This window comes from Choloepus didactylus, chromosome 22, assembly GCF_015220235.1.
Source record: "Choloepus didactylus isolate mChoDid1 chromosome 22, mChoDid1.pri, whole genome shotgun sequence".
NCBI lineage: Eukaryota > Metazoa > Chordata > Mammalia > Pilosa > Megalonychidae > Choloepus > Choloepus didactylus.
In genome coordinates, this window is record NC_051328.1 from 23,223,422 (window position 1) to 23,251,136 (window position 27,715).

At 43.6% G+C, this 27,715-nt stretch overlaps 1 protein-coding gene across 6 annotated transcripts in view; it reads left to right on the forward strand.

The window, feature by feature from the left end:
* SLC7A6 (solute carrier family 7 member 6) overlaps window positions 1–27,715 on the forward strand; it is a 62,424-nt gene that overhangs the window by 24,244 nt on the left and 10,465 nt on the right. For 4 of the 6 annotated variants that reach the window (XR_005213873.1, XR_005213874.1, XM_037816351.1 and 1 more), the window contains 6 exons: window positions 8,443–8,518; window positions 10,464–11,022; window positions 19,640–19,765; window positions 21,697–21,841; window positions 22,503–22,626; window positions 22,851–22,954. Coding sequence is in view for 4 of the 6 variants with exons in the window: in XM_037816351.1 (XP_037672279.1) it covers window positions 10,500–11,022; window positions 19,640–19,765; window positions 21,697–21,841; window positions 22,503–22,626; window positions 22,851–22,954 (1,022 nt within the window). In the remaining 2 variants the exon portion in view is untranslated. The remainder of the gene's footprint in view (window positions 1–8,442; window positions 8,519–10,463; window positions 11,023–19,639; window positions 19,766–21,696; window positions 21,842–22,502; window positions 22,627–22,850; window positions 22,955–27,715) is intronic. The other 2 variants (XM_037816353.1, XM_037816352.1) reach the window with 1 other exon arrangement.

The window sequence follows — 27,715 nt, forward strand, 5'->3', positions numbered from 1 at the left end:
TCTGATGTTAGTATAGTTACCCTAGCTCTTTTTTGGTTATTATTTGCATGGAATATCTTTTTCCATCCTTTAACTTTCAACCTATTTCTTTCTTTTAGTCTAAGGTGCGTCTCTTGTAAGCAACATATAGTTGGATCATGATTTTTTATCCATTCTGCCAATGTTTGTCTTTTAACAGTGGAGTTAATCCGTTAAAGTCTAGTGTTATTACTGTAAAGGCAGTACTTACTTCAGCCATTTTGTCCTTTGGTTTTATATGTCATATCTTTGTTTGTTTGTCTCTCTTTTCCTTTATTGTAACCTTCTTTTCTGTATAGTTGATCTTTTGTGATGTTTCTGACTGATCCCTTCTCATTTGTTTCTGTATATTTTTAAAATACTTTTTTTGTGGTTACTCTGGGGTTTATATTACACAACCTACATCTGTAACCTCTAATTTAAAAAGATACCAGCTTAGCTTCAGTAGTATACACTTTCTTTGCTCTCATATCCCTCTGTTTTCTCTCTTTTATCTAGTTTTTGTCCCACTTACCACTTTACATTTTGCACATAACATTATCAGAAAATATGCCTTTGTTTATTCAGTTGCATTCTGATTCCTATGTGAATTAAAGAGTAGAGTTGTTTATTGAGGATACAGTACTATTGGGTTTTGCATTTACCCTTTTGGTTACCTTTACTGATTATCTTCATTTCATCACACTAGTTCATGCCACTCTCTCCTGTCTTTTCCTTTCAACCTGCAGAACTCCCTTTAGTATTTCTTTTATAACAGTTATCTTGTTCACAAACTCTCTCAGTGTCTGTTTTCTGAGACTATTTTAAACTCTCCCTCATTTTTGAAGGACAGTTTTGCCAAAGAAAGCATTTTTGGTTGGCATTTTTTCTCTCTCAGTACCTTTAATATGTCACACTACTGCCTTCTCACCTCAATGGTTTCTGATGAGAAATTGGTACTCAGTCTTATTGAGGATCCCTGGTATGTTATGAATCATTTCCTCTTGCCACTCTCAGAATTCTCTCTTTATCTTTGGCATTTGACATTCTGATCAGTGTGTGTCTCAGAGTAGGTCTATAGGATTTATTCTGTTTGAAGTGTGTTGAGCTTCTTGGATATGTATATTTGTGTCTTTCGTAAGAGTTGGGAAGTTTTGGGCTATTGTTCCGGTTTGCTAATGCTCCCATTATGCAAAATACAAGAAATAGATTGGCTTTTATAAAGGGGGTTTATTTGGTTACAAAGTTACAGTCTTAAGGCCACAAAGTGTCCAAGGTAAGGCATCAACAATAGGGTCCCTTCACTGGAGAGAGGCCATTGGCATCCGGAAAACCTCTGTTAGTTGGGAAGGCATGTGGCTGGCGGCTGTTTGCTCCCAGGTTGTGTTTCAAAATGGTGTTCTCCAAAATGTCAGCGTCATCTTTCAATGGCTGTCTTCAAAATGTCTCTCTTGGCTGTGGCACTGCGTTCCTTCTGTTTGTTGGCTCTTTTATATGGCTCCAGTGATTTAATTAAGACCCACCCTGAATGGGTGGGGTAACACCTCCATGGAAATTATCCAGTCAAAGGTCTTGCCCACAGTTGATTGAGTCACAGCTCCATGGAAGCAATCAAAAGTTTCCAACCTAATCAACACTAATACATTGACGCCACAAGATTGCATTAAAGAACATGGCATTTTAGGGGACATAATACATCCAAACCAGCACAGCCATTATTTCCTCAAATATTCTTTCTGCCCATGTTTCCCTTTGCTTCTCCTTCTGGGACACCCATGACACATAAGCTATCACTGAAATCCCTGAGACACTGCTCAATTTTTTTCTATTCCTTTCTATATCTTTTCTTCTGACTGTATGATTTAGATTGTCCTGTCTTCTAGCTAACTGATTCTTTCTTCTGCTTATTCAAATCTGCTGCTGTATGCTTCTAGTGTATTTTTTTGTTTGTTTGTTTACTAAACATTTATTCACTAGTAAATTTATATAGAATGCAACACCACACATGACACTAGAAACAGATGAAATGAGAAAAATTTGCCAGTGATTTGACTCATGCTGAATAAACATTAAAGTTCCATTTATTTATATTGACTATGTAACAAGATGAAAATATCCTGAACTGATGTTCTAGTTTGCTAATGCTGCCGGCATGCAAAACACCAGAAAAGGATTGTCTTTTATAAAAGGGGGTTTATTTGGTTACACAGTTACCCTCTTAAGGCCATAAAGTGTCCACGGTAATGTATCAATAATTGGGTACCTTCACTGGAGGATGGCCAGTGGCATCTGGAAAACCTCTGTTAGCTGGGAAGGCATGTGGCCAATGTCTGCTCTGGAGTTCTGCTTTCAAAATGGCTTTCTCCCAGGATGTTCCTCTCTAGGCTTCAGCTCCTCAAAAATGTCACTCTTAGTTGCTCTTGGGGTGTTTGTCCTGTCTTAGCTTCTCTAGAGCAAAAGTTTACTTCCAAAGGCCATCTCCAAAATGTCTCTGTAAGCTGAAGCTCCTCTCTCAGTTCCAGTGCGTTCTTCAAAGTGTCCCTTTTGGCTGTAGCAAGCTTGCTCCTTCTGTCTGAGCTTATATAGTGCCTCCAGTAAGCTAATCAAGGCCCATGCTGAATGGGTGGGGCCACACCTCCATGGAAATTATCCAGTCAGAGTTATCACCCACGGTTGGGTGGGGCGCATTTCCATGGAAACAACCTAATCCAAACGTTCCAACTTACTCCCCACTAATATGTCTGTCCCCACAAGGTTGCATCAAAGAACATGGCTTTTTCTGGGGGACATAATATATACAAACCAGAAAAACTAATTATTTTAAAACTCATCACAAAAGTATGAGATAGTATTATTAATATTAAATTTTAAAATGGATACAACAGAAGATGCTTTTGCTTTAAACAGCAAAATTCTTCAATTAAAAAAGTTTGAAAAAAATTTAAGTTCTCATGCTCCCAGATGTTCACTTGTGATGTGTTTGATGAAGTGAGCATGTTTGTTTCATTAGCTATGCCTATTATTATTATTATTGTTATTAACTAAGATAGTTTAGCTAAGATATTTTCCATGTAAGAAGAAATCTTATACAGAGACCAACAAATTATTTTTTGATGAATGTCCAGGATTACCCATCTAAAATCAATGATAGTGGGAAGTCAGCCGGGACGGTTGATGGTAGGAGAACTCTTGCTTTGGGTCACAGTTCTGACCGACTCCACTGAAAGTTAAAGGGACCACTTGGATTCGAGTCATGTGGGACTATTGACTCAGAAATCATACGTCATAATTTTGGTTCAGAGATAAAGAAGCTGTGTGTGGCTTCAGTCAAGTCACTTAATTTCTTTTGTCCATTATTCCCTGAAGACAAGATAAGTAGGTTGGGGTACATGGTTTCTAAGCTTGTTTTTAAGGACTCTAGTGTATTTTTAATCTCTACTATTGTGCCTTTTATCCCCTTAATTTGTTAAGTTTCTTTTTATACTTTCAATTCTTCTTTATGCTGATGCATTGTCTTCTTAATATCTTTTATCACTTTTCCTTCATCTCCTTGAATTGATTTAGATTTGTTTGGACATCTTTGATTAGCTGTTCCATCTTCTGAATCTCCTCTGAAGTTTTAGTTTGTTCCCTTGGCCATATATGTTGCCCCATAGATTTAGCGAATAAAAGGACAAACTCCACTGGCTTAGAACTCTGGAGGACAGTAGAGACTGGAGAAGGACAACAGAAATGCTGAATTGAAGAAACAGAAAAATCTCAGGAAGGAAAATTCCAGAGAGGGGCTGAGGGAAGGGCCAGGAATGGCATAAGGAGTTTCTTCCACAGCTGCTCAAAACTGTACTTTCTTGATCTGATCAGCAAATGCAGCCCTTCAGCTGTCCTCAGCAGCTCTGAGGATGCATATCGTCTTTAAGTCTCCCTTGCCACCTTTGTCTGGATCAGGTTTGAACAATGGCCACTCTCAGAGCTGAGTCTCCAGCGATCTGAAGTAGCTAATCAGAAGTGATTAGTGATCAGCCATGTCCCCTTTGGAAATTGGGGTCCATGCCTTTGTGCACTGGGGTCTATGCCAGGCACCAGACTCCACTGCTGGCTGCTGTGAGTGGGGAGCAGGCAATGGTAACCACTGTGCAGGGAGAGCAGTTTACTGGTTTTTACCTTGATTGACCAGCCTCTTCCTCCCCCTCTTTCCTGGATGCTGTACCATGTTCTCCTGCACTCCAGATTTCAGAATAGTTGATTCAGACAGTTCCTGCTGGTTTAATAGTTGTTCTGGTGGATGGACGGATTCCCGGAGCTTCCTGCTGCACCATCTTCCCACAATCCTCTCTGATCCTACCCCTTTAAAGTGGCTTTTTTCTTGATTTGGTACTTTCCCTGTTACTGTAGTCCTTTAACTGTTTTCTGGAGCTTTGAGAAAGATGTTTCTGCTAGTTCTTGCTGGTTGTTCAAAGCTTCTGTAGGGGATGACGCCCTGAAGAGTCTCATTCTGCCATCTTGATCCAGTCATAGAAGCTTTCTGTCATTAATTTTTTTTCTCCTTCATCAGCTGTTACTTGAACAAGTACTGGTTACCAAAAATGATGGGAACCACTGTTTCACACTGGCTTCTCTAAATGATCACTTCTCTTTAGTTAAACATTTGTTTGTTGTTCTGGGGAGCACGTGGTTCAAGGTTAGACTCTCAGTAGGGCATTTTCTGACTTTGATGCATTTTTATCCAATGATGCCAGGCTCAGCACTGACCCTCTGGTAGGTCTTGTCCTACATGCTACTGGTGAGGCATCTAAAACAGACAAGGAGCAAAAAAACTAGTTGGAAGAAACTGAAGGTAAGAAAATGCAACAGAGTGAGGTAACTGCAAAGGCAAATATATGTTTTAGAAACTTTCATGGCCTAAGGAGATGGTAGAGAAAGATGGCAGCCAGGATGTTGAGGAATAGATAGAAGTGTGTCAGAGGCAGAGGGCTCGGCATGAGTAAAGGTATGCAATGCCTGATGGGTCTGGAAACCCTGAACTACTCCAGGCTCTGTAGTTCAATGTGTCTGGACCATGGGTGGGACTGTATGCAGCAGGGAGTTTAGTAACTAAAATAAATAAATTAATTTTCCAACTAAGAAAGTTAGAATTGGTCTAAAAGCCTAAGGCAGCCCCTGGGGTAGAGTTCCTAACTGTGCTCAGAAACTGAGTAGGTGGTAGGGCTGGTATTCTGCTGTGAAATCTGAGAAGCCAAACCAGTGTTTATGCTCTGGTGGAAGACTCTCCCGGTCCCCAACCTCCCCCCATCTCCTGCATGGAGGCGAATCCTGTAGATGTCTAATGCTGGTGCCAATTTTTTTTTCTCAGAATTCGCATAATTACTTAGACAGGAGCTATGCAGCGACATTTGACTTTCAGCTTTTCTATATCCTTGCTGATTTTATGCCTACTTGTTCTGTAGATGATTGAAGTGTATTGAAGATCTCCTATTGCAATTAGGGATTTGTCTTATTTCTCCTTTCGGATCTATCAGTTTCCATTTCAAGTGTTTTGAAGCTCTGTTTGAGTAGACATTTAGAATTATGCCTTCTTGTCAATTGAGCTCTTTATCATTATGTATTGTCATTCTTTTTTCTTAGTAATATTCCTTATCTGAAGTCTATTTTATGTGATGTTTATATAGCTACTCTAGCTTTCTTTTGATTAATATTTGCATGGTTTATCTTTTTCCATCCTTTTACTTGTAACTTATCTAAATCTTTATATTTAAATGAGTTTCTTGCAGGCTGTGTATTTAGTCTTGCTTTTTTATCCAAACTGACAGTCTCTCTCTCTTAACTGGTATGTTTACACCATTGACATTTAATGTAATTTATTGGTATGGTTGGATTAAAATCCACCATCTTGCTAGTTTTTTTTTTTTCTATTTGTTGCATCTGTTGTTTGTTCCATTTTTATTCTTTTTCTTCCTTCTTTAGGATTGAGTATTTTTTATGATTCTGTTTTATCTCCACTTTTGGTTTATTTTTGATACCTCTTTTAATTTTTTATGGTTGCCCTAGATTTACAATGTACATTTTTAATCACAATTTATGTTTAAATAATGTTATATATATATAATGTCACATGTAATATAAGAACCTTGTAACAGTATACTCCCAATTCCTCCTATCTTTTGTGCTATCATTGTCATACATTTTACTCTTACATATGTCCACAATGCATTACTATTATTTTTGTTTTAGGCATTCAATTCTATTTTAGAGCAATTAAAAATGTGCCTCAAAGTGTCTTATTTTGAGTAACTGGCATTCATGCCCAGAGCTTCTGTTGTAGGCCCATTTCATGTGTTTGAGGCCCACAGCTTCAGTTGCTCATTTGACCCTTTTCCCAGTCCATTACCTGGCTGGAGACCTATAGCATAGAGAGAAAAGCTCAATTTAAAAAAAAAAGGCTCCCAAATAAATTTTTATATTTGCCTTAGTCCATTTGATATGGCCTGCAGCTCTTACATGTTCTGCTGTTTTATTTTTATTTTTTTTCACTTTTTTCCATTTTGACTCTTAAGGCTTTCATCTCTTTTCTGAAATTCCACATTGTTCCTGCATGTTGTCTGCCTTTTCCATTAGAGCCTTTAATATATTGATCATAGTTATTTTAAATTCCTTGTCTGATAGTTCCAACATCTGCTTCATTCTCTAAGTCTTGCTCTCTTGATTACTTTGTCTCTTGATAATGGGTTGTTTTTCTTGTTTTTTTTGTGCTTCTTGTAATTTTTAATCCATTGCCAGGCATAGTATATAGAACAGTGGAGACTGAGGTAAACGGTATTTATGCTGGAAAATGAGTATGCCTTTTCTTTTGATAGGCTATTAGTGTGGGAGTTTGAGTCAATTATTCAGGATGTGAGCTGGGTTTGGGGTTTGTTGTTGCTGTGGTTACCTTAGGAACCCCCTTGACCTCAAGTCCTGTAGTGTTTCCTTGTGCTTGGGGTTGGCTTGCTGGAGGGAGGGTTTTTCCCAATGTTTATGCTCTGGCTTCAGCTTTAGGTCTTCTTTGTGCACCTACACCTCAGTGCACAGTCTACCACAGTCTCAGTCATAGACTGCTGTTGCTTGTTATTCAGTGCTTGTTAACTTGGTGGGAAGCAGGGGAGTTTCCTTCCATCCTAGTTCAGCTGCAGTCTTAGGAAGCCCTGTCTTCCTGGGTCTCAGTGGGGAATCTTTCTCTGTGATGCTGCCCTCTCTCTGAGGTAGGGGACCACTAATGGCCTTTGACCAGAAGGATTCCCAGCCCCTCCCCCAGGGATAGAGGGATTTTTTCATTCATCCTGTCCCCAGCTGCCTTAAGAGTGACAGGATTTGCCACCTTTTCCCCAGGGGTTTAAGATTTTTGTTCTTTAGAGGAGGAAGGACGAGGTGGGCCTTTATATTTTTCCCCACAGCAGTGACTGCTTTCCTCTTTCAGGCCAGCAGTGATGAGAGAGGCTTTCTCAGGTCTTCTGACTTGCCTTAGTATTTCTCATGAGCACGCACTGAGGTCTGTGGAGAACAGCATTAGTGTGTCTATGGTTCTTGCTGGCCCACACTTGGCCTTTAGAAATTCAATATAAATTGTAACTGAATTCTTCTTTCCTGCTTGTATGGAGGTCCTGTCTTCCTCTGACTGTCACTGATGATCCAGGGCTTGCATCTCTCCTTGAAGGTACCTGCCTTTCCTTAAATTTTAGTTAGTTGGTCACTCTGTAACCTTAGTTCTCTGATGGCTGCAAGAAAAGTTATAGCTTTGTAGATTATCTGATTTATTCTTGTTGGGGTGGGGCTTAGCCCTTTGCTCCCTGGGAGCTGCTGGGGTTACATAATGATTCTTTACTTGGATGTTTAGCAAAGAGATAGGCCAAGGGGGCCAAGGAGTGGCACCTGATAGCAACTGTTTCGCTATTGATTAAAGAGAACAAATCTCAACTGCCCTTAGTTGTATGTGACTCTGCCCCTGTCCTTTGTTGAAGCTGGTGTCGTTCTTAACTTTTCTAACAGGAACCTTGTCTCTCATTCAGCTTCTGGAATCCTAGGTAGCAAGGGACTTGTGGGCTGTGACTATACCTCTTCCCAAATAGGCCACTACTAGTTTCACCAGTGTATCAGACAGTGTTGATAAAGACACATCAGAAATACCAGTGCCAGGCTGTCCATGTCCAAAAGGAATGCCTGACAGTCCCAGCTCCCTTTCCCAGCAACTAGGGTCTGATGGAATAGGGGGAGGGTGGAGTGGTTATGGGGTCAGATTCCCTGCTTGTCTCTATGCTGAGTTGAATGGAAACGGCAACCTAGGTCTCTCCTCACCTGATTCTTACATTAGAATATAGCCTCCCCAGCTCTTTCCTGGTTTCTCTTTGTTCCCATGAATACCTGGGCTCACCTGCCAGACACTGAAAACAAATATGTTTCCACATGCCTGCGTAGGAATACCTGGATGGCTTGGTGCCAGGAGTGGAAGAAAAAGTGATTCTGCCTTAAAGCCAGCATCATTTAAGCAGAGGTAGGCTGACTTAATTCCCCTGGGAGTGGGAGTGCCCCAAAGGAGCTTTTCCATGTGGGCTTAGGTCCAAACTCCAGATGGGGACTGGGACATATGAGATAGGAGCTTTGGGTGGGGACTGTGGAGTTTGGAGTTTCCCCTGAGAACTACTCATTCTTGAGTGGTTGTGGTTCCCTTGCTCTGAACTCCATGAGGCAAGGCTCCAGTACACCCATCTTTGTTGAGTAGTTGAGAGGTTTCTAGGCAGATGATGTACTGATCCCATTCTTATCCCTGGAAGTTATCCCTGTGACTTCAAAGGGCTGACTCCTGTGTCAGAAGCAAGTGGGATTGAGGGATTTGAGGCAGGGCTGTCACAGGAATTGAGGGAGGGAAAAAGCTGTGCCAAGTGCAGAGTCAGGAAGGTGCTTGTCTTCCTCTGACAGATTCTGGGTCCTTCATGTATAGACTGATGTGGAATCCAACTTGCTAGAGGTTTCTGGACTGGCCCAATGGTAATCCAAAGGTGGTGGGGCATACGTGTGTGCCACCTCTCTATAGGATACCTTTCAACACTAAATCTGTGGAGCAGAGAAGCTTTATAGCTTTTATTGGGTGGGAAAACTCCTCAGTCCTGTTCTGGGAGAATCTTTTTGCCACCTCAGATGGTAGTGAGGGGCATGCAAAGGAGGAAAGCAAATAAACCAAAGGCAAATTAGCCCTAGATTAGGGGTCTCCTGGATGTCCTCGCTCCCTCTTGTTATGTAATCCTCCTTTTCTGGGTACTTTGGGAGAAGAAAGGTGTTGAGTGGAGAAGCAATGTAAGAAGTAAAGCTGGTATTGTGTACTGTTTCTGTTTGTTAAAGCTGTCAGAATGCAATATACCAGAAATGGGTTGACTTTTTCAGTGGGGTTTCGTTAGGTTACAGATTTACAGTTCTCAGTCCATGAAAATGTCTGATTAAGGCATCAACAAGAGGATACCTTCTCTGAGGAAAGGCTGCTGATATCCAAGCTTCCTCTGTCTCATGGAAAGGCACATGGCAATGTCTGCTGGTCCTTTGCTCCTGGTCCTGGTTTCATTGGCTGTCTCCAGATGTCTCTGGGTGTTTTGCTCTTAGCTTCTCTGGACTCTCTTAGTTTTATCTATCTTTTATCCTCTCATTAAAGACTCCAGCAAGGGGATTAAGACCCATCCTGAATGGAAACAACCTAATCAAAAGTTCCCACCCATAACAGGTCAGCCCCCATAAGAATGGAATAAAATAACATAGTCTTTTCTGGGGTACATAACAGCTCCAAACCAGCACAGTGGACACAGTGACACACCTCTTCTTGGTTTAGTATCTGAGATGGTGATATGCCCTTATCTTGGCATCTTCCTAGCCCTTCCCACTAACTTCCCATGTTCTTTGCTGGCCTGGGAGTAGCTGCAAACCTCTCCACATGTGGCTGGACAGTGCAGAAGTCCCTGTTTATGTTTGAGTGGAGATGAATTGGCAAGATTACCTGCGTGTGGACAGCAAGAGGTCTCTTAGGCTGGCGAGGGCTGTGTACTAGGTGCAGGGACTTTAGTCTTCTCTGCTAGGCAGGGTTGTGGGTTTGAAGCTGGTAAGAACAGAACAAAACCTGCACCTCAGGAGACTCCATGACATGGACCAACCTAAAGTCAGTCCCACTCTGGTGGCAAGCAGGAAAACTTGGAAGTTGCTATCATATCATGCCAGAGTTCTCATGGTGTGTTTCTTAAAAGCAATGGAGTTCTCTCTACCTCTATCTCCCTGGGTCCTGTGGTGGGAACTGAGACAGGCCCCCTGCATTTAGGGCTGTATGCAAGGCGTGCTGTCCCTAGGAGGAAGTGAGCAGGAATGGGTGGGGGTGTCCTGGAGATCTGCCTGCTTTGCAGGTCTAAACCAGAGCCTCACCAGCTTCTGCCCTAGACTAACATGCATGTATTCTTTGCCAGGACACAGTAGACAGAGGTGTGCAGGAACTGTTTACCATGGAAGCCAGGGAGCTGGGGAACCCCACATCCACCTACCATCTCATCCCAGAGGCAAGCCGGCCTAGTGTGGAAGAAGATGTCAGCATGCCTCAGCAAAGGTCCTCGGAAACTATGCAGCTGAAGAAGGAAATCTCCCTGCTGAATGGGGTCAGCCTGGTGGTGGGCAACATGATTGGCTCAGGGATCTTTGTCTCACCCAAAGGTGTGCTGGTATACACTGCCTCTTATGGGTTGTCGCTGGTGGTGTGGGCCATCGGCGGGCTCTTCTCCGTTGTGGGTGCCCTTTGCTATGCGGAGCTGGGGACCACCATCACCAAGTCAGGAGCCAGCTACGCCTATATTCTGGAGGCCTTTGGGGGCTTCATTGCCTTCATCCGCCTGTGGGCCTCACTACTCATCGTTGAGCCCACCAGTCAGGCCATCATCGCCATCACCTTTGCCAACTACATCATTCAGCCCTCCTTTCCCACCTGTGATGCCCCATACCTGGCCTGCCGTCTCCTTGCTGCTGCTTGCGTATGTAAGTTTGGGGGCTGAGTTGGGGAGTGTGTGGGGGTGCGGGGTTACTCTAATAATGGTACCTTATATTTGAACAGCATGGGGAGAGGGGGCATTTTGCCTTTTGGAGAAGTAATTTCACCAGTCATTTGATCCTGAGAGATGGGGATGGGGGAAGGTTGAACCTGTTCATGGATTTTGGTACCCACATGCCTTCTACTGTTGGCTGCCCCTGTGTTCTGACTCCATCTGTGGAAAAGTAGGTGTCTTATATTTGTCTTGGCGGGTATTTTGATTGGAGTCAGCATCAGTAAGGTAACTTAATCCAGAAAAAAAAAAAATAGAGCTGAGGCCTTTTTTCTGCTGCTATTAAAAAAAAAAAGAGTTGTTTTTGCTTCCCACTTTCTCATCATAAAACAGTTTAAAAGCATTGGTAAGGAAATAGGTGTCGGACAAGACATTACCCTTCAGGCCCACAAGACCCCTCCTTCCTGCCACTGCCACTCTCTGCAGCTTGTTCTTAACAGCAGGTGCACACCAATATGGCATTTTCCCTCTGGTGTTTGGATTTCTTTACACTGACTTTGTAAACAAGCTGTGCCTACAGCTGGTGAGAGGAGGGTGGCTTCTGTCCCATATTTTGGTTTCTGAGAACAGAACCTGAGATATCCCAGTGGATCCCTCTTTATTTTACTTTTTCTCTTATGAGGTGGATAGGAGGGATTTTGTATGAAATCACTGAAAGGGACACAAGAGTGCTGTGAATCTGCCCAGCCTTGTAGAGCTAGTAGTTTAGCTGAGGAGTGGCCCCAGAATTCATTTTGCTCCTAGGCACTGTGCTGCCAGAGGCACTTAATTAGACTCTGTTCTTTCCGTATCTCTGCTTGTGAAAGTTTTGGCAGTATATGTAGTTCATCCACAGTGTTAAAAATAGCCTAAGAGTACTGTGGAGTTAGCAATAAAGGATTGCAAAGTACACCATGCCTCCTAACTTGAAGGAATCTGTTAAAGACAATGTTAAATTTAACCCCTCCCTATCTCCTGGGGTGGGGAGGGGGAAGCATACCCGGGGAGGAGGAAAGGTGTGTGCTCAGGTATTTGTCTGACTAGGTTTTCCAGGGGATCTGTGGCCTGACTGAGCTCTCTAAAAAAAGGAGGTAGTTTTCTGATTATAAAAGTAACACATGTTCCTTAAGAGAAAATTAAATTAACCTAAAGTTTACCACCCATAATGTACCACCAAGAATTGAGCACTTTTTATACTTCGATATTGCCTTCACTTCTTTCTTTTATAAAATTGGGATCATAATTTATATTTATATTTTTCCCCATTTCATGAACTGTTCTTCAAAAACATTTTTAAAAGTAATGTTTTTTTAATTAAAAAGCAGTACATGTATTAATACACAATTAAAAACATGTTAAAATATGTAAGTGTATGGAAAAAGAATGAAAAGACATTTTTAAAAAGTCTTATATGGATTGAGTTTTATCTCTTTTTAAAACTTTTTATTGTTTTCATAACAAAGACAAAATTAGAAAAAAGTAATACATTAACCTATAGACTATTTGAAAATGTAGAACAATAGATGAAGGAAATTAAAATTAGAATCACTTGATTTTACCTCCTAGAGAAACATTGTTACTATTTGGGTGAAATACCTTCCATTGTTTTTTCTGTGTATATCTATTATATTAAAAAGATCATACTCCTGTAGTTTGTAACCTGCTTCTTTTCTTTAATAGTGTTCCCTTTCATCAAATAATCTTAGACGTGCTTTGGGAACACCCAAGTCTATTTCAGGCAGTGTTGCATAGTGGTTAGATCATAGACTCTGATGCCAGACTGGTTTTGATTCCCAGCTTCTTCATTTATTAGCTGTTGACTTTGGGGGAGTTAGTTAACTGCTGCCTTGGTGTTCTTGAGAATATTGATAGTACCTATCTGAAAAGGTTGTTGTGAGGAATAGATGAATCAGTATATGTATAGTGTTTCTCTCTCTCTGGCATATAGTAAGTATTCTACATATTATTATAAATAATAGTGCTATGTGGTTGTTTGTACATAAATCATTTTCAGAGTTTCTGAATGTTTTCTTAGGATAGAGGGAAATCCCTGTGTCTTAGGAAATAAACCATTTTAAGGCCCTCCATGTGTTGCCCAGTTGCTTTCTAGAAGGTTGTATGAGTGCTTCTATCATAGATGTCTGAGAATACCTGTACATTGGCCCCGTAATGGCCTTAGGGTGGACTCTTAGAATAACCAAGTCAAAGGATACCTCATTATATACTTTTTGATAGCAAGAAGGTTTTTCTCTTTTTATTGAGGTGAAATTTATATAATACATAAGTTTTTTATTTTGATTTGTCAAATCCTTTGTTTTTCTTTTATGATTTTTGCCATTGTTTTTGTACTTAGGAATCCCATCCCAATTTCTTGATTGGAGGAGAGGCCTGACCTTTTAGAAATGTGAAGTCATGGTATCTTATGGCTTCTTCATTCAGTATGTTCTTTTACCTAGGTTACTAAGGATCTGAATTTCTGCAAGCCATCTGTACCAGATCCCAGACCTGAGGACAGGAACTCGTGTTAGAGGGCCAGTTCATAAAATCATGTCCCACCCTAACCAACTGGGCTTTAGGTTGTAGAATCAGGCTGATGGGTCCTCCCACAAAGCTGGAACATGCTGGGATGGTGTCTCTTTGGGCAGGGGTAGTGGTGGGAGCAGTCTGCTCTCAAGAGACATAAATTGGAAGAAACCAATTCAGTTGTAATTAGTTTAAAACAACAACAACAACAAAAAACCAAAGATCAGCACAGAATCCAGGGTGAGGCTTGGGTAGGATAGGTGAATTAAGTTAGTCTTGAAATTGAGACATGAGAAGAGTCCTGCTTGTTGGTTGGGAGACTGCATAAAGAAGTTACGGCTATGTTTCCTAGACAATTAAAATTCCATCTAAGAAGGAAGAGCCTGGGCAGCTTCTATATAACCAACTCTAGGGCAAAGGCTGTAAGCTGTTGGCTCATGGGCCAGACTTGACCCACAGATATATTGGGTTTGGCTTGTATAGTGTTCTAAATAATTTTGAGTTAGTTGCCAACACTTGGAAATGAGGACTTGCCCTTTCTCTTGAAAACTCAGAAGTTCAGACAACCCTGGACCCAGGTTCCTGCCTGACACAATCAGGAGTGGTAGTTGCTCCATTTAAATGGACTATGTACTCTCCAGTACACTACAGTCCCTCCATTCCCTCTTGTGTTGTACCCAGATTTTCTTGCCATTGCTCATTTGTATTACCTTCTTGGCCCCTGGAGACACTGGGGTTTCAGATCCTTGCTTTCAGGCTGCTCTCCATTCCAGTTCCAGGTTACACTGGCAGGGAGAGCCAAGCAGCTTTTTTGGAATTTCAGGTCTTAACTACTCATTGTCTTAGAGTGGTGGTTTTTAACCAGAGATGAGTTTGCCCTCTAGGGGACATTTGGCAATGTTTGAAGACATTTTTGATGTCACAGTTGGGGAGCGAGGTTGCTTCTGGCATCTAGTGAGTATAGGCCAGAGATGCTGCTAAACATCCTACTGTGTATAGGACAGCCCCCCACCCCACCCCCCAACACAGCAAAGACTTGTCTGGCCCCAAATGTCAGTAGTGCTGTGGTTGAGAAACTCTATCCTAAGGCATTCTCTGCTCATATGTGTTCTGGGATCTTGAAATCTGTGTTTGGATGGAGCCTTGGGTTATTTAGGGGTTATTAGTAATTTATGGGACTGTAGGCGGAAATGGCAGTTCTGAGGTACATGGTTCTCTATCTGGCCAGGTTTTCTCTGTAACCCAGGTATCCAACACTGTAAGAGTACTTGATTTGACTGAAGAAGGGGTGGTATTTCTGGCTTGGGTTTTTATAGTCCATTTGTCTTTCAGGGCTGTGACTTAGGGATCCTGCATGTGGTGTAGGCCTGTACACATCATTTGCCTTGAGTACTTCCAGCATGGAAGTTAGCTTACCACTGACGCAGTGTCTCCAAAGCCCTGGCACCTGCTCAAGGCTGAGACCCCATTCCCCCTTACGGTTTTTTGGTTAGGCTGACTGTGAGCAGGAGGAGGAGGAGGAGGAGGAAGTCGGTGGAGACTGCCAGGTCGGAGGCTGGAGATGACTGCATAAAGAAACACTGTAGGGCCGTAGGCCCTGCACATCTTTCTTTTGTCTCTTGCTGTCTTGGACTCAGGCCTGGTCAGGGTTCTGAGTAGGAAGGATACTCTCCCCTACTTGGGTCTGTTGTTGATTTCATGTGACATAGGCCTTGGGAGAACTAGTTCTTGACCTTAGTTGGTCAACTCTTGGCTCTGACCTTTCTATGTTTTGATAATAAGACTAAGTAGAAACAAGGAGGCGTCTTAAAAAGGCATGTACATTACATGCTCATACGCATTCCAGAAGGTAGCTACTGATTCCAGGATCTTCAATTTCAGGGGTTTTATCTCCCCTGGATTGTTGTAGAGCATTTTCCTCCCAACAGACTTGCAGGTATTGTTTTTTCTACATCTTTCCCGCTTTTTTGGTTGTTATTGTGTAACATTGCTCTTCTCTGTCCTTGAATGCTCCTGGGTTATACCCAGCCTGTTTGTGGGAGGAGTTGGAAGATTTCTTCCCCTCTCTGTTGCCTGAGGGGAAGGGGAGCTGTGACTATCAACATAGCTGGGACTGTAACTTCAGATTGCCAGGTCATCTCATCGGAAAGAGATTATGAGAGGTAGAAGTTCAGTTCTGTCAGAGGATATCCCTAACCCAGGATTCGTTTGGGTTGCAAACAACAGAAAACTCAAAGCAACGTGGCTGAAACATGTTGATGTTTATTTCTCTTGCATGTTAAAGGTGTCTACTCTAATATACCAGGAAGTTAAAAATCTATATAATGATTCAGTAATCATAATCATCTCCTAAATCCTAACTTCTCGGTTATAGTAGGACAGCTTCATAAAATCTTCATAAAGCCAGGTTTCTTCCTTCTGCCATCATCAGCATATGGCTTCTGCCGGGTGGCCAAGGATGGCTACTCAAGCTCCAGCTGTCATGTCTGCATTGTAGCTGGCAGGAAGGACAAAAAAAGGGGAAAACCCCTCCCTTCAAAGATACTTCCATTCTTATATGAAACATTTGCTTACTTCTCTGGGCCAGAATCTAGTTACACAGCCATACTTAACTGCAAGAGGGGCTGGGAAATGTCATCTTTGTTTTGAGCAGCTAAAATTTCTATTATTAAGGAAAAGGGGAAGAACAGATACTGGAAGATAACTAGCAGTTTACACCACAGAGGACTCTGGGGATTTGTTTCTGCTTTGTGATTGGGGCAGGATCTGATATTGTGAGTAGGCTGTTCTCAGCTACAAGTGCCTAAAAAGCCTTGAACACTCACATGTTTCCCACACTGATTGGTACAGGCATGTCCAACGAGGAAATGAGGTCAGAAGAAGAGGGAAGGGCTGGATGCCTAATGAATCTGAGAACCTGACCCCAAAACCCAGCCCTGTTGTGTTGGTTGAGCCCTGATAGAACCTATGGCTTGTTAGGTGGGGCTGGGAGTTTATGGGAAGCACAGAGGGGCGGGGATCAGGATGTGAGGTTTTGTTTCTTAATTAGAATCAAGAAACCAGTCAGGGGACCCGGCTTCTTCTTGGTAGATTCTTGGTAGATTCTCAGAACTCTCTGTTCTCTGGTAGGGCTGAAACTAGTTTGAGGCAAGCAAGGAAACTGGGGTGCAACATTTAAGGAGGCACTCACTCTCAGATTCTTGCAAGTGGTCCCCTAAGAGTGAGTGCCTCCTTAAATGCTTAAGTGTTGTGCCCTAGGCACCTCACTTGCCTTAACTGAGTTTTGGCCCTGCTCTCTAGCTACAAATTGTTGTAAATTAGCTAATTTTATTTTTATGGAGAAGCATATGCATATGTTAAATAAGCCAGTGTAATATCTATCTATTTATCTATCTATATAGATACACACACATATACATACACACACACACACACACACACACACACACACACACTAGAGAAAGTCCTCTTGCCTCTCCAGACCTTTAGTCTTCCTCCCTAGAGGCAACCACTATGACCAGATGCTTGTGTGTCTTCCCAGCTGGTCTTTTGGAAGGAGCACTGAAGGGTCTTCCAGGAGGAGCTGCCTTTGTTCATTCGTTTATCACATACTCATTGAATTCCCACCTTACGCAACATTTACTTATGCTCAGAGAGGGCCAAGTCCTGGGAGAAATCTGTATCAGTATAAAGGGAAAGAGAAGGAACAGAGGTGAGAGGGATGTGGGGATTAGCTTCTCTTCCCCAGACTGCAGCCACATCTTGGTCTTACAAACAAGCAGCACAGTGAGCACAGCCAGAAAGTTGTCAGGCAGTCTCTCTCCACATGTATATTCATCTTGTTTCTCTTTTTGTCCCATTCTTTTTATATGGCTCCTTGTCTCCGTCTCTATGTCTCTTGTCTTTCTCTTTGTCCCCTTCTCTGTCTCTGTCTCCTTGTCTGTCTCTCTATCTGTCTTCCTATATATTTCTGGATCTTCCTTTCTCTGTCTGTTTCTCACAGGCTGCACACCCTCTCACTTCTGCTTTGCTTTGCGGTTCTGCTTCCTTCCACTGCTTACTTGTGGTTGGTGTTCTCTACTTTATGCTTGTGTGTGCCTTTGACTGGATGTGACTCCCAACCCTGTTGCGTGCTACTGTTAGATTCAGTCTCAGTGCTCTGATTCCATGTTCCTGGGAGACACAATCTTAACAGGCTCACCTTGAGTCTAGTGTCTACCACTGCCACTGATTTGATCAGCCATGATAGAGAAGGGGGTGGGTGCAATTTAAAAGAAGGGACTGGGCAGGCATCTCCAGATATGCTTACTGTATTGCACAGGAGTCTGTGGATTACTAGTAGCTATTAATTTGGTAATCCTTGTGTTAGCTGATTTAGGATTAGCCTTACTTGTGAACTTTGATCAGCAGTGCAGCTCCCTGGGAAGGTCTGCCTGCAGCATGCATTACTGTGGGCTTCTGCCCTCCCCCGAGAACACGGCCCCCTCCCCCCCATATGATTGGCTAGTAAGCACCTGTCTCATTTGCCAGCGTTTTGAGTGAGAGCTCCTGAAGCACTGTGAGGCTGTTTAGCCACTTGTGTTTATTTCCATAGCATGGTCCTGAGCACTCCTTTCCATTTGAGTGGATGAAGGGTATTGGCAGTTAAGTGAAAGTCATCACCATCTTGGTTCCAGCCAGAATTCATCAGTTCTCCTCTTCTCTTGGCAGTGGAGCTTAAGAAAACAATTTATTTTTCTTGCCTTCTGAGAATTTGCGACCTCCTGGGGAGGCAGGAGCCATAATACCCGAGGGAGAGGCCTACTTGAGACAGGTGTCCATGTGACCATAGAATTCAGGGGAGAGAGAGCTCCGGGAGGGGCTGGCTGGTATATTTGGGGCATGTTTTACAGAGGTGGTAGGGGGCTGAGCAAGACCTTGAAAGTGAGAATTGTTGTTGTCTATGGCAGGAGGAGAGGAGGACATTTCTTTTATGTGCGTATCTGGCACATGTAAAGAGAGTCTGGCTGAAGCGGAGGATGCAAAATGGGTAGGAATAGGTGGAGGTGGACTGGAGGATGGACCCAAAAGAATAAAGGTATATATAGCACACAAAAATTCTAGTTTTGGAGATTAGAGGCAGTGCTTAGAAGTGTCACTGTGTCCCCTTTTGCTATGGAATCCTTGGATACCATTCTTGTGTCTTCCTCATGGATCACAGCAGTCCCAGTTTCGCAGGGGCAATGTGCTGAGGCCCTCACTCAACACAGGGCCCAAATATTGCTGAGGTGCCTAAGGAGGTGAACTTAAAGCCAACGGTGCTAACACAAGCCTGGGGAACACGCAAGTGAGCTCAATTCTCCATGGACCTTAGTAAGAATTGAGATAAGAATGGAGGTGGGAGAAGAGTCAGTGGAGTCCGCATGAGCTTGGGCGTCACATTTAGCCTCTCTAGGCCAACCTCAGGTTCCAGTTTCCTCATTTATGAAATGGCAATAGGATTATCAGTATTTGGGGGTTGTGAGAATTAAATGAGAATGTATGTGAAAATGTCAGGCACATAACAAGCTTTTTTTTTCCCCAACAAAACAAAACAAAACAAAACCATTTAACATGCAAAATATTATCCCTCTAATTGCTAAGCCATCTGCCACCTGCATTTATTTATTGATAGGCTTCTCTTGTTCCCACCCTGTATCTTGGCCATGGAGAGGTCTTGTGCCTCTTGTGGTTTGAAATCATGGGAGTCCGGGTGGGGAGGAGTAGGTGAAGTCGGCCATACCTAGGCCTGGGGTGAATTTCTAGAGTGGTTCTGGGTATCAGAACATATGAATATGTGTTAACGCATGCCTTTGTATCTTGTCAACAGTGACTGGACACTCATGGGTGTTCTTAGTGAGAGTAGGTGGCGGGTATCCCCCATTTGCCTATTCTGGTTCTCATGGTACTGTGGCCCCTGTGCCTTGGGCAGAAAGGACAGAAATGAGGCTCTCTCTAAAGAGGTCAGGCCTCCGTGCCCTCGGCTCAATCTTGTCATTGACCTTATGCTCTCTCCCTGGTTTTCCTCCTAGGTCTGCTGACATTTGTGAACTGTGCCTATGTCAAGTGGGGCACACGTGTGCAGGATACGTTCACATACGCCAAGGTCCTAGCGCTCATTGCCATCATTGCCATGGGCCTTGTTAAACTGTGCCAGGGTAAGAGGAGCCTGTGGTGGGAAGGAGGGTGGATGTTCCCAGGAGCCCCCCTTGTTTTCCTGAGGATGTCAGAATTAGCTTTACTGCTCAGCTCGTTATGTACAAGCTAGAGTGTGTCACTGAGTGAGAAAGATCTATTCCTGGGCTTCTGGGGCCAGGCTTGGCCAAACTGGCCATGAGTCAGCCCCTCCCTCACGGCTGCTCTTGCTTTATGGAGGCTGGGAGCATTGCAGGAAGCCAGCCCAGGGTCTAGGAGACTTGATGCTTGGGTCATGAAATTAATTGTTGGGGATAGAGTGAGTCCTGCCCTATCTCCTGTTTTTAGTCTGTGGCTGCCAGGTAGCCAGTAGGAAGACTTGGCCTTCCTCAAGGGTGTGTGGGAGGGGCCGGTGGAGTGTGGAAATGGGTGGTTATTTTGCATCCTTTACTTTTCACCTGGAGTTATTCTTATTAAGCATTACCTCCTAAAGCCAACTCTCAGCAAAATATTAAAATATTGTGAGCTTGGCACTGTGTTTCTTGCATGTTGCCTTTAGAAAGCTTTTCATTCCTGAGTCAGAGCAGATTGACAGCGAGGGTAACAGGACTGCCAAGAAATCCCGAGCCCTTAGAGAAGCCCTGAGGTATCTTTGGCCAAGGATTTTGCAACCACTTAACACCCAGTTCTCTAGGTCATCAGTTTCCAAACTTGCTGTGTTTACAATCCTGGGGAGCTGAGACCACATCTCAGACCTGTTGAGGCAAACTCTGGTTGGTTTGAAGTCTAAAAAGCTGTGTTTTTAAAGAAGCATCCTAGGTCATTCTTAGGCAGCTGGTTCAGCACCTCTGTGCAATTGCCCCCAGGGGCTAGTACAGCCAGCCACCTGGATGTTCCTGGAGTCTGAAGAGCATCTTGGGGTTCAACTGTTTAGTTGTGTAATATTCCCCTCAAGATCTGTGCCTTGCGTGTGATGATGACACCCTAGGGGGTAGATTTCTGTTTTCCCTTTTCTTGGCTGTACATCTAGCCCCCCCCCCCCTTTTTTTTTCCACATTGAGAGATCTATGCTTTCTGCAGGGGGTGACAGCAGGCTTCCTTAGAAACCTGGGTCTTGTTAAAATCCCGTGTTTCCAGAGGCCTCTGCCCTGGGCATCTGGGTGCTGCTCCCTGGGCTCTCAGGTATGTGGTCCCTGGAGGCCTCCAAGGAGAATGGCAGGTGCCTGGCCTGGGCTGCCTGGGGAGCAGAGCCTCCTAATCCCTGGGCTCTGATAGGTAGAGGTGGCCCAGGCCTCACTCAGCCCGGTGAGAGATAAGAAGACCTCAGTCCCTATACAGCTTGGGGTTTCCTGTTCTGGGCAACCATAGCCACCGCAAGTAGAGCAACAGAGTTCTCTCCATGGGACTGATGAACTCATTTGCAGAAATTGTGCAGTTCTCTGAGCCAAAAGAGGTAGCTCCACGGGAAGGTCTGGTTGTTAATGAAAAATGACTACTTTTTGAGAAAGTAGGTTTTTTCTAAAAAGGGAGAATGTCTGTGGCCTGCTGTGATTGTTGCCTATAGGAACTGGAAATTTGTTAGGGCTTTGGAAAAGGTATTGTCATATCAGAGGCAGCTAGGAATGCCCTTGTTTTTCTGAGGTTGCCTAGTTTTACTAGGAATATAAACTTTCCTGAGAGGGTGGGTGGGTGTAAAGTGCAGGGAGCTGGTAGTGGTTGTTCTTCCGGCGTTAAATTGTATTTTTTTTTTTCCTCTTTCCCCTGCCCTCTTGTTTTTCCTTTCTTTCCTTGTTTCTTCCTGTCTTTCTCTCCGTATTCCCCTTTGATCTATCTTCCCTTCCTTCCCCCCATCCTTCCCCTTCCTCTTTTCCTTATACCCTCTATCTGTTCTCCCCACATCTTTTTCTAACCCCTTCATTCTCTCTGAACCACCCCCCTGCCTTTGCCCTCACAGGACACTCTGAGCACTTTCAGGATGCCTTTGAGGGTTCCTCCTGGGATTTGGGAGATCTCTCTCTTGCCCTCTACTCTGCCCTCTTCTCTTACTCAGGTTGGGACACCCTTAATTTTGTAACAGAAGAAATCAAAAACCCAGAAAGGTAAAGGCGGGATCACACTCTTACTCCCCAACTTGGCTGGAACTCCTGCTGATAGAGGGTACAGTTGCCCTTTCCACCCCCCCTCCCCTTATCCCTCTATCACTCATTCCCCCACCTCCCTGCTCCCCTTCCTCCAGCTAGGAGGCACTGGGGGCTAAGGTGGGAGTGAGTGAAGGCAGGGAAAACCCTTGGCACCCACCCTCATGTTCACACTGGAGGATCCCCAGGGTCTTTCCAGGAGGAAAGGTCCTTTGATGGCCAGCAAGCAGTCCCAACTGGGGCTGCGATATTAGTACCTTGCATTCTGGCATGGAGGCTGAAGCCTGGGGAGCCAGAAGCTTGTTCTGGCCAGCCAGGTCCCCAGTCCAACCTCCAGTTCCTTGGGTCACTGCTCTTTCTTAGTGGGACATAGTGGTCCCACTGTAGTGAGGATCAAATGTTGACCATGAACTCTCTTCACAGAGAAGGGTCTCTGTCTCAGTAGAAAGAGCCCTGGGCATGGGATGCGTACCTACCCTAGGCCGCATGGGTAAGAGGAGTCAGCTTCAAATACCTGGGGCCAGTGACCTGTTAAATGTCACAAAAATCCCAATGGAGAATGGGTAAACTTTGACCCCAAGAAGAGATTGGTTCTAGGTAGTCCTATCTCACTTTCTGACAGAAATTTGCCCCTGGCCATTGGGATTTCTATGCCAATCGTGACGCTCATCTACATCCTGACCAACGTGGCCTATTACACGGTGCTGAGCATTTCAGATGTCCTTGACAGTGATGCTGTGGCTGTGGTGAGTCTCTTGGGATCCGTTTGCCTCATCATCTCATGATACTCATGATAGGCTGAATGGCCTAGCCTCTCTGCAGCCACTCCAGCTCTGCAGGGTGAGGTGATAGGCTTGGGCCAGAGGTTTGGGCTGCTGAGCAGAAATTGCATTTATCCTGAGAGCATAGATTCAGGAGGCTTATGAGATCCTGCTCTGTGTTGAGTGCCCCTTCTCTGCTCTGTCCTCAGACATTTGCTGACCAGACGTTTGGCATGTTCAGCTGGGCCATCCCCATTGCTGTTGCCCTGTCCTGCTTTGGAGGCCTCAATGCATCTATCTTTGCTTCATCAAGGTACAGTGTCTCTGCTTCACTGATAGCAGACTGCAATATTTAATTCTCTGGGGCTCTAGGTGAGCCTATACGAGCCTCTCTTCTCCCTTCTCCCTCTCTTGGGCATACAGAATGTGTGTGTGTGTGTGTGTGTGTGTGTGTGTGCATGTGCATGCATCTGTTTGCCTTTGTACAAGCATTTGTATACTGGTAGCTCCTCTTTCCATCTAGGGGGAGGGCAGGTTGGTAAGAAATGCAGGAGAGGAAGGCAGTAGGGTGGAGTTATGCTGCAGCTCCCCACTGCCCCAGGATTCATTCCTTCAATAAATGATTACTGAGTACTTGCTGTGTACCGGATATTGGTACTATTTGCAGGATGACTCTGCCGCTCATATCACAGATAACACTGAGGCCATCAGGTAGGCTGGTCCTCTCTCTGCAGACTTATTCAATAAGAGCACTAGTCGTAGTTTCAGAGAAAGGGGCGGTTCCTCCTTTCCAGACTGACTGCTGCTAGGCTCAGGGTTCCAGCACACCCCAGCATCTTCAGCACTTTGCTTCATCTGTTGGCCCTTCTCTTTGGTGGCTGATTTTAAGAGCCAGCTCTTTATGAGCTTCTCTCATCTCCTTTTACAAAAGTCACAAAACAGCTTTTCCCATCTCTCTTCTTCCCCTGAGACACACTTCTTGAGGGAGTAGTCTGCATTTCAGCTTTCATTCATTTCACTGGTGATAGTTTGGATTCTACTACCTGGAAAATGTTCTATTAAGGGTACCAGTGACCTCTTATAGACTGCTTTCAATTCTTGTCTACGGGACCTCTGAAACAAGTGATGCTGACCATTTCCTGTGGCTTCAGTGACACTGATACCTGAGAAGAGGGCGTCTTTCCTGATTTCTCCTCCTCTCCCCGATAAATGTTGGTGTCTTCAGGACCAGTAGTGTAATAGGCATTCAGTAAATATTTGCCAAATGAACAGACAGAAGGTAAATCAGTAAAAGAAGTAGTTTTTTCCTATTCATTATTCTTACTGGTTTTGACACCCCAGTCCATGTACTTGGGGTCTCCCTGGGGCAACCGGAGTATTAGATTAAGGCCGTGTAAAGGAATACAGGGTCATCTTCTCTCACCTCAGCCTGGTGTGGTCAAGGTTGCCCCCGATGTGGCTTTTCCAGGCTGCCCTCCCTTCCCCAAAATATGATGTTTCCCATAGCCTCACCCTTGCTGGAGTCCCAAGACATCCCAGTTGCGCTGAAATAAATCCTTAGATAGGAGCGGAGAACCTAAGATGGCGGCTAGGAGAGACAGGGCAAAAAAACACCTCCATGAAAAATACTAGATAAAAGCCAGAAAGTGACCCAGAACACCAGTTCCAGCTGGACAAGTTCTGCTAAATCCGCAGGGACTGTGCACTTGGTGAAACCGGGAGTCTGTGTTCTGAAACGAGTGAGTAAGCCGCTGAATATCCGGCAGCCATGCTGCGGTGTGGGGAAACTGAGGGTTGGCATTTGGAGGCAGACTAGTTCTTTTTTTAAAAAAACCCAAAAGCAGCTGCAGATATGGCAGCGAGAACTGCACAGTGAAGCATGGCAGGAATAGGCTGTGTGAATGCCTCAGAATCTGGCGTGGACGATAGCGTTTCGTGCACCCGCTGCTAATTGTCTCCGAGTGAGGAAGGCAGAGGTTAGCCAAAAGGGGAAAAAACCATGCCCCTTGCAGCCATCTTCCCAGCACGCTGGGAATGCTCCTGCCCAGCGCTGGAGCCACAGCCCAGAGCCGCGCCAAAAAACCCAGCGTGACAGGAAGTGTTTCCAGCAACACACGTACACGTCACAATATCAGGCATGGACAGTAGCCTTTTGTGCAGCCACAGCTAATTGTCCCAGAGCTGGGAAGGCAGAGCTGTGCAAAAGGGGAAATTAACATGGCCCATTCAGCTATCCTTTCAGCAGGCTGGGAATGCCCCTACACGGCCAGCGGCCCAGAACTTCCCTTGAGGGACGGTGTGCACTTGAGACATAGCACAACCTTCCCTCAGCAGAGGCCCTAGCAGGGCACGGCTTGGAAGCGGAACCCACTTGGAAATCCCAGGGACCATACGCCAATACCAAGGACTTGTGGGTTAGCAGCAGACACAATCTGTGGCGAGACTGAAATGAAGGTTTAGACTCTTGCAAAATAGCCTTAAATCTCCAGGAACACCTGGGAGGTTTGATTAAAGCTGCCCTCCCTAACTGCTTAGACACATGCCCCACATTCAGGGCGGACAGCACCAACAACACACCCAAACTTAATGCACCAATTGGACCCCACAAGAATCAGACCCCCACACACCACAAAGACAAAATTGGGGAGAACTGACTTGAGGGGAATAGGTGACTCATGGATGCCATCTGCTGGTTAGTTAGAGAAAGTGTACGTCACCAAACTATAGATCTGACAAATTAGAGATTCATCTTTGAATAATCCTACATATCCTAAAAGAACCCTATCAAGTAAAGCAAATGCCAAGAGGCCAAAAACAACAGAAAATTTTAAAGCACTTGATAAAACTAGACAATATGGATAACCCAAACCCAAACACCCAAATCAAAAGATCAGAAGAGACAGTACTTGGTGCAATTAATCAAAGAACTAAGGACAAACAGTGAGAGCGTGACACAGGATATAAAGGACATGAAGAAGAGCATGGCACAGGATATAAAGGACATGAAGAAGACCCTAGAAGAGCATAAAGAAGAAATTGCAAGAGTAAATAAAAAAATAGATGATCTTAGGGAAATAAAAGAAACTGTTGACCAAATTAAAAAGATTCAGGATACTCATGGTACAAGACTAGTGGAAACTGAACAATAAATCAGCGACCTCGAGGACCACAGAATGGAAAATGAAAGAACAAAAGAAGGAATGGGGAAAAAAATAAAAATGGACCTCAGGGATATTATAGATAAAATAAAACATCCAAGTATAAGACTCATTGGTGTCCCAGAAGGGGAAGAGAAGGGTAAAGGTCTAGAAAGTGTATTCAAAGAAATTGTTGGGGAAACTTCCCAAACCTTCTACACAATATAAATACACAAAGCATAAATGCCCAGCAAACTCCAAGTAGAATAAATCCAAATAAACCCACTCTGAGACATATTCTGATCAGACTGTCAAATACTGAAGAGAAGGAGCAAGTTCTGAAAGCAGCAAGAGAAAAGCAATTCACCACATACAAGGGAAACAACATAAGACTAAGTAGTGACTACTCAGCGGCCACCATGGAGGCGAGAAGGCAGTGGCATGACATATTTAAAATTCTGAGAGTGAAAAATTTCCAGCGAAGAATACTTTATCCAGCAAAACTCTCCTTCAAATTTGAGGGAGAGCTTAAATTTTTCACAGACAAACAAATGCTGAGAGATTTTGCTAATAAAAGTCCTGCCCTGCATGAGATACTAAAGGGAGCCCTACCGACAGAGAAACAAAGAAAGGAGAGAGAGAGATGGAGCAAGGTTCAGTACTAAAGAGATTCAGTATTGGTTCATTAAAGGGCATTAAGAGAGAGATGGAAAAAATATATCTGACAAACATAAACCAAAGGATAGGATGGCTGATTCAGGAAATGCCTTCACAGTAATAACATTGAATGTAAATGGATTAAAGTCCCCAGTTAAAAGATACAGATTTACAGAATGGATCAAAAAATATGAACCGTCAATATGTTGCATACATGAGACTCATCTTAGACATAGGGACACAAAGAAATTGAAAGTGAAAGGATGGAAAAAATATTTCATGCAATCTACAGCCAAAAAAAAAAGCAGGAGTAGCAATATTAATCTCAGATAAAATAGACTTTAAATGCAAGGATGTTAGGAGAGACAAAGAAGGCCACTACATACTAATAAAAGGGGCAATTCAACAAGAAGAGATAACAATCATAAATGTTTATGCACCCAATCATGGTGCCACAAAATACATGAGACAAACACTGGCAAAACTAAAGGATGCAGTGGATGTTTCCACAATAATTGTGGGAGACTTCAACACATCACTCTCTCCTATAGATAGATCAACCAGACAGAAGACCAGTAAGGAAATTGAAAACCTAAACAATCTGATAAATGAATTTGATTTAACAGACATATATAGAACATCACATCCCAAATCACCAGGATACACATTCTTCTCTAGTGATCACGGAACTTTCTCCAGAGTAGACCATATGCTGGGACATAAAACAAGCCTCAGTAAATTTTTAAAAAATGAAATTATTCAAAGCACATTCTCTGACCACAATGGAATACAATTAGAAGTCAATAACCATCAGAGACTTAGAAAATTCACAAACACCTGGAGGTTAAACAACACACTCCTAAAATAAATGGTTTATAATGTAGAATGTAAGGGAACTAGTGATAGAGAGCAATTAATGAAGGGGGAACGATAACCCAATAAGAACAGATAAGCTATTGTGGGTAAATTTAACATTCTGGGGGTGCCCAGGAATATCTATGTTTTGTTGGTTTCTGGTGGGTGTGGTGGGAACAAGTTCACAGAAATGTTGCTGTATTGGGTTGTTTTCTTGGGGTAGAGTGGGAACGTGTGGTAAGTAGAGTGGTTGTTTTAGGTTAGTTGTCTTTTTCTTGCTCCCTTGTTGTGGTTTGTTTGAAATTTTTTTTATTGTATATCTTTAAAAAAAATTTTTTTTTTTTTGATGCAGTTAATTTAAAAAAAAAAAGAGTTAATTAAGAGTTAATGACAATCAATGCAATATATGATACTGGAGTGGATCT